This window comes from Hyalella azteca, unplaced genomic scaffold, assembly GCF_000764305.2.
Source record: "Hyalella azteca isolate HAZT.00-mixed unplaced genomic scaffold, Hazt_2.0.2 contig16320, whole genome shotgun sequence".
Taxonomy (NCBI): Eukaryota; Metazoa; Arthropoda; class Malacostraca; order Amphipoda; family Hyalellidae; genus Hyalella; species Hyalella azteca.
Window position 1 is genome coordinate 57996 of NW_025946144.1, and position 7412 is coordinate 65407.

At 32.8% G+C, this 7412-nt stretch overlaps 1 protein-coding gene across 2 annotated transcripts; it reads right to left on the reverse strand.

Annotated features, from left to right (window-relative positions):
• Nucleotides 1-350: 350 nt before the first annotated feature.
• LOC108679933 (vesicle-trafficking protein SEC22b) lies at nt 351-3946 on the reverse strand. 2 transcript variants are annotated; one of them, XM_018168677.1, is made up of 6 exons: nt 3708-3946; nt 3255-3364; nt 2762-2922; nt 2084-2197; nt 1973-2005; nt 351-1740 (listed from the first exon to the last, which is right to left on the reverse strand). In XM_018168677.1, the coding sequence occupies exons 1-6, from the start codon at nt 3777-3779 to the stop codon at nt 1592-1594; spliced, it is 639 nt and encodes a 212-aa protein (XP_018024166.1). In that variant the 5' UTR covers nt 3780-3946; the 3' UTR covers nt 351-1591. The 2 variants fall into 2 exon arrangements, with proteins under 2 accessions (XP_018024166.1, XP_018024165.1); XM_018168676.1 differs by lacking the exon at nt 1973-2005 and having other exon boundaries at nt 2051-2197.
• Nucleotides 3947-7412: the final 3466 nt, after the last annotated feature.

Genomic DNA, 7412 nt, shown 5'->3' on the forward strand with positions numbered 1-7412 from the left:
ATGGGACGTGTCTAGAAGTCATGGAACGTGCACAAAAGTAGTAATAACTTTCTTGAAATTTGAAAAATACAAAAAAAATCACTATATCTTAATAAAAAACTACCTTATCTGGGTTGACAGGATGAATTTCGTTCTTGATTCCGAGGTTATTAAGTTTCCTCTGAAGAGTCTTAGTTAAAATTAGAAATTCATGTCGAACAAAGTCTATGCCATCTTTCGCAGAAGATAACTGAACTTCAGAAAACAGTGACTACAATTTCCACAAAAAAGTAGAAAAGACTACAAAACAATTGTCACATCATTGAAATCTCAGATATTGAGGTTCGGGGGCTAGAATAATTAATATCAACTCATCTCAGTCAGTTTTATTCCGAAGCCAAAAAAACTTGCACCCACAATAATCGAATGTAATTTTAAAAGATACATTGTTACCTGAAGATCAATTTTACACACTAGTAATAAAGATCTGTTGTTAATATATCCGTAAGAATAAAAGTATCACTTTGACTCCATTCACTGAATAGTTAGATGAAGATAAACATTATGACGGCGAAACTACACAAGTTTTTCATATGAATAAATATAAAACGTTACGGAACTAAAATTTTATTTAAATCATATACTTCCATTGGTTCCAACAACAAGTAAACCGTAAAAAATATAGATACTACAAAATTATAATCTTTTACTTATTCTGGAAAAGTCGTGCCAGCAACAAGTTTAAAGAAGGAAGCTACAGATTGTTTTATAATAAAAGGCGGATTTATAGGAAGGACACATTAACGTGCGACTCCAGTGCCTGCGCCTTAGCCACATCGTCGAACCGATGCTAATTAATTGTATTAGACAATTATATCAAAGTCCACCACTGCAATACCCCATAATATCGAATAGTACCTTTAAAATATAAGAATATTTCACCCAATTCTCTAACTCGCCTGAGAGATCAGTCCTCAGGCAACATTGCTCCAACACTTCACCATCTGAATGTCATCTGAAGGAACCAACAAACTCTTCATGTATTTAAACCTTCTAGCGTTAATATCGGGAAATTACGTTGAATCCTAAGTCTACAAAAACTAAAGAAATTGTAAATAGCCTTTGCGAGCTACAACAAACTGAATAGAAATTACAAAAATGAACATAATTTTTCAACTCGGTGACAAATAGCGTATCTTTAAAGCTCTTCCTGAAATTTGCTCCAAGTTCCAATTCAATTTGCTAGATTCCAAGTTTGAAGTAAATCATTTATTAGGAAAAACCTATCATCCTTGCTTTTCAACAGCACAGATCCCCTCACAGCACAGGTTTTTCAATAAAACCAGAATGACTCAATTTTGGTTAAATGAAACCATGAAACTCTTTAATGTATTGAGCTACAATCGTGAAGAGTTTGATTTAAAAAAAAATTGGAATACAAGGCATCAAAAAAGAATAGAAATTAACGAAAGTCATAATTTTGATAAACTGGAACCATGCAAAGCTTTCATGCATCTTTCATTTTCAATTCCTAATAGGTTTCATTAGAATAAATTTCCAAATGCACGGCAGGACGTATTTATAAATCATGCTAGTTTTATAAGTGGTCCACTCAGAAGACAAAGAAATAGAGGAGAACAAGTATTACGAGTACTGAGACAGCAGCAACTTTGGCAAATGTAGAGCGCAGGTTGAGATATTGAGCGTCCTTGCGGTACTTCTGTGACACAGCCGACAGCCCGCTCGCCTTTGTCTCCAGGTCTGTAGAGCATAATTGGCCATTAAATCAATCATTGGAGACATGGATTGATTTATGGGTTAAGAAACAATCTCATTAATTCAACTTCACTTAGTAAGAAAAAATAATTATAATGCTGAAATAATTCCAGCATTAAGAACAGAAATGGTTGAAAGTTCTGTTGCACATCATCCAACTCACTTTAAGAGTATATATAGCCTTTCTTTCTACATCAGATAATTTATATTTTTCGCCCTTGTAGAGCAGCCCCTCTCTGCAGCACATCATCTATGTTCTCCATCATGATGCGCTGCACATCACACTACACCTCACCTTGTAGAGCAGCCCCTCTCTGCAGCACATCATCTATGTTCTCCATCATTATGCGCTGCACATCATTCAAGTCATCACGGAGCTGTGACATGTGGCGACGTCCAACGCCTTCGCTGTACTGCTTCCTGGCCTTGCTCATGTAAAGGTCTGGATAAAAATATACCTTATACTGTAAGCTAACTACATGAAGTGGATTACTTCTGCTTCAGATAACATTTGAATCACACCAACTCAAGACAGAAAAAGGCCATCATTTCAACATTTTTTTCAAAGGCAACGCTTCAGTAAGAGCAAGTAGACTCATGCCCAAATGAAATTGATTGGTACTGTAATCAAAATTATTCAGAAAAAACATGTTTATCTCATACATGAAAATGTCAACCTGAAATTAAAGGCAAAGATGATATTCACAAGCAAATTTGAAACAAAAATTTGGGACATATATTTGAAATTAGCACAAATTTCAACATTAAAAATTATTTACATAAATAAGCTTAATTGGAGAAGCAATTAGAAATTCTTCTGGTAAGTGCGTAAGATAAAAATAATTTATATGCAAGATTAGTCTTAAAAGATAAAATAACCAAAAGATACAATGATACCAAACCCTCAATAAAGGTAATTGGGTTCATAAAAGAAGAATATATTCGGTCTTGGCATAAGCATTGGTGCAAGATTGTTTGGGGAAAAAGAGATAGAATTAATACTGACCAAATTCAATGAAGCTGTAAGGTCTTCTTGCAGCTGACACTTGTCTGCCATAGAGTTTGTCAAACTCACGTGCCAAGTCTTCAAGATAGGTGAATGCTGTCCGCTTGCTAAAGCTCTGCTCACACAGGCAGAGGTAGCAAACTTCTCCTTCAATCAAGTAACTGCACAATTAATAATACAGCTCAAATTTTTACACCAAAAAGAGCTCATGAAAAATTGGTGAAGATAATCTCAAAATAATCGAATTTAACAGATGTAAACCATCAAAGAAATTCAATGAAACCATAGATGCACTAGTACCTAAAATGTCTATATAGTAAACCAGAATGCAAAAAAAAAAAAAAAAGAAAAACGTGGTAGTACGGTTAACCTCAGGAAGTGATTTTGGTCTTTGCTGGCCATATTATGGTTTTATAATATGCTATTGCTGCCATTGAATTATTGAACTCTCATGAAGAAACAAAACAAGCAATTAAGACTAAATGGAACTTACTGATATATATAGTTGCCAGTTGCTATAGAACATTTGGTGGGACTGTTGGGAGTGAGCTTCTTGAATAACATCTTAGCTTGATTTTGGTAGTCAACCATTTCTCGGCCAGACTGTTGAAGGAGGAAAACAAATTAATATCGACTAACTAGATGTAAGTGGACACCACTAAAACATGACCTGAAATGAGGGAACAATTAGTTTCCATACAATAATAGATTTCAAAACCAACAAGATATAAAACATATCATTTAGAATTAAGAATCTGAGAGTGGATGGCTGGTTTAGAGACATATACCATTGCAGAAAGTTAAAAGTCTATCCGAAACACAGCTAAACATCACAGAACCCATAAAGGCTCAAAATGCAATTATAACGCATGAAGTTGACATCTGCAGACTTAGTTTACAGTTTAGTTTTTAGTACAAGTGTACAACAGTTTAACAGTACAGTTACCTGTTCATCTTGTGTAGAAGCAGCCAGTGGAAGTCCATCTGAAGTTCTTGCCAAGATTGTAGTGAGTACCATTTTTGAAAAATCAAATATTAGAAAAAAGGATTCTAATTTATTTTTCTATCAAGTATTTGATGTGTGGAACTTCTTATATTAATGGCTGTATCTGGTGACTAAGAGTCCATAATCTGAGAATAATATTGAATCAGCCAAATACACAATTCATCAGACTTTTGCAAAACCTTGAAAGCAACTCGAAACAGGTTAATTAGTTGGTTGCTAACTGCATAAAATATCCCAGGTTGCTAAGAAAATAATTTAAATTTCATACATTACTGTAATTTCATCAACATTGAAGGTGCTAATTCAGAACAACATTGACAGAAAGTTAGAAACACTTCAACACTTTTACTCTAATTGCTTCATTTTGCACTATTATTTAATTTGCTGTACAATTATGAAGTACACAAATTGATGATTACACTGATTTTAAATTGATCCTAAGCATCCTACTGCCAGAATAATATGTATATATATGCTATGTAAATAAATCTGAACTAGCACAGTAAGATCTATTTTGAAAAAAAGTGTCAAAATAATTGAAATGGAACATATACTGTCAAATGGGGTAATAAGGGACGGATTTGAGCATTTTATTAATAACTTCTTACCATAAAACATTTCATAAACAAGATTGGGCTCATTTTATAGCTCTTTGCAAGGGCTATTATATGGCATCATAAAAAAAGTCAATATGCTATTTGTAAGGTGCTAAATGCAAAAAAATGTACCAAATTACCCTTAGGAATAGGATAATCCAGGACACTTGAAATAAAACCTAATTTTAGAAGGTTTGAAGCATGCAGAGTGTGCTCATCTATCGCTAACACCAATCTGAATCTTTGTAGATGATGTAGATGTAGAATAAATGACATTTTCTGTGATTTTTACTTGTTTTTCCTTTATTGACATGATATATCTATCAATTAACATAGTATTATTGATTGCAGAAACATAAATTTTCAATATTTTTATGGGCATTTTAATGACTCAAAATCTGACTTCAGTGAGTCAATTTCTTTGGATGTTCAAATTTTTCTCCGTTAAACTTTTGTTGTTGGGCTATTGGCTGACACTGTCATCTTGTTTATTAGGATGCTGGTGAGCCTCGTGATGCCAGGGTGCAGAAAGTGGGTGAATATCAAAAGATTATTGTCAACACATCAGCAGCAAAAGTTATGCCTTTCAGAAGATCTTGCCAACACGTTTGGATTAAAATTATTGCATTTTAGAAATTACTTTCAAATCTGGATGACTGTAAGAGCCAGTGGTGGATCTAAATGACCAACCATTTTCTAGAATTCCACCATGCTGAGCAGTGTGGAATTCTGTATAGGTAATATTTTCTCATGTTAACATAAGAAAATGTATCGAAAAACCTACCCTACCACATTACACCACTTTCTACTGCAGCGAAAATTGATACACTGACACTGAGCTCATTAGAAACTGCCGTGCTTCCAAAATCACGCTTGGTTTGAAATCCAATCACTCGTTGGCAACGCCTCCCTCAATCAAGTTAACTATTCGTTTATCTGTAGGCTAGTTGACAAATTTTTGCAATGAATATGTTCTAAAATAAAAAAAAAACACATCCACCTTTGCAAAAAATTCTCACAATTGGACAATAACAACAAAGTTTTTGATATCACACAAAATTATGAGATCAACTGTAACTTTTTCAAGGTGTACGTTCACATCGTGCTTCTACAATTACATTTGACATGGCGGTGTCACACACATTTCTTTTGTTCATGTCAAGTTCGATTTCACAATAATTAGACTTGATCCACATTCCATACTGAAATTTAAATGATTGAAAGTTGTTTAAATTACAAAAACCCATAGATACATTCCAGATTTGAATTTTTTCCATTTTTTGCCCTATTATGTTGACTTTATCATAATAATTTCACTTCAAATTTTGAATGATTTCGTCTGCCATCACGAGTTTTTGAACTTTTTGTGTCTTTTAGAAAATGATCGTTGTTTAAAAGAGGTAACTTTCATTATATAAAACATAGAACATGTACCATAAGGTGCATCAATAATACAATTTAATTTAATAAAAATTAATTTCTAATTTAAAAAATTTAATCAGATTTTTAATTCCACATTTTTCTAGTAGAATTTAATTCTACAGCATGTACCATCTAGTGTTTTAAATAATAAAATTTATTTTATAAATTCAATTTAATTCTACAGCTTCAACCAGTAAAAATAAGCATAATAGGAATGAAAGTAAAACTGTCATTCATACATCACAAATTGAATGACAATGAATGGATTTGATAGGTATTTTATTAATCCTGTTTATATATAGGAATGGAAATGACACTTATATTTCAGAATCATAATGGAAATGTCCCTACTATTTCAGAAACTATTCTTGACTACACTTGCAAAAACTAAAGTTCTGTAATCAATGGAGTCTTCAAAATGACAAAATTGATCAATTTAAAATTTTTAGCTATATGAGTGAGATCGTCAATCATCATAGGAGCTGTAAGAAAAAATGCGTTGTTTTTTTATGTGAATGACGTTATGCTTTCAATAGACATTACGCTTTCAGAATTAATTTGAAAAATTTTGTACCTATTTAGAATTTATAGTTTTACAAATTGCATAATGCAATGCACAAATTCAAGATCACCTATGACTATGAGTATGAATTTAAGTCTCGTGAAAAACATACCTGAAACAGAAAGGAATATTTTAGTGACAACCAACGTATCTTTTGGAGAAATAAATCGTAGTTTAGGTCAATTACTTTTCATTCTATGATGCCTGGTGCAAAATTCTATACATGACATGCTATGCACAATTTTGTGATGACTGATGATGCACAAATTTTTTGATAAGTAGGAAATGGCCGCCATTTTTTTTGGAATGAGATAGGCAAAATCTGCCAATTATGTTTTCAAGCCGACACCTGGGTGCAACTTTCATGTAAGTAACATTTTTTAATACGCCGAATATAGTTTTTTCTACAGACCTTAGCAGAAGTAACTTTTCAAAACAGCATTTTTCACCATTTTTTTTCAGCAATTTTTCAAGGCTAGTAAATGTCATATTTTTCGACTGCCTTTATACTACATAGATAGGAAAAATGTTGACGTTTACACCACTATATTTAGTTTTGCAATATTCCAATGAGTTTCGCTACTGTAACAGTTTTACGCCGTGCCGGAGGTGCGTCCCGAGTTGCCCTGCCAGTCCTGAGTTGCCCCGGTTGACGGTAGCGGCCAACAATCAGTTGGCCATCAGTTGGTCATTTCCAATGATCGGTTGACATTAGGCTCTTGATAATGCTGATTAATGGTGTACAAATATTGTGTACAAATATATGGTGTACAAAAAATACATCGTCCAAGAGTTTTTATGCAAAGATTTTTATTTAAAGGATAATAAATTGATTTGCAATTGTTTAATCTCTCTTATGGATATAAATAAACATTCTATTCATTTCAAAAGTGTTTCCTAATGAGCATTTGACTATTTCCCATGAATAAACCAAGTCAAAGTAACAAAATAATTTGTTTGAATGTTAAAATAGTTCAAAAAGTAAATAAAAAAATAGTTCAAACTGATAAAAAAATTGAATAAAAGAATAGTTCAAACCTCTATCAGAAACAACATAATTAATCA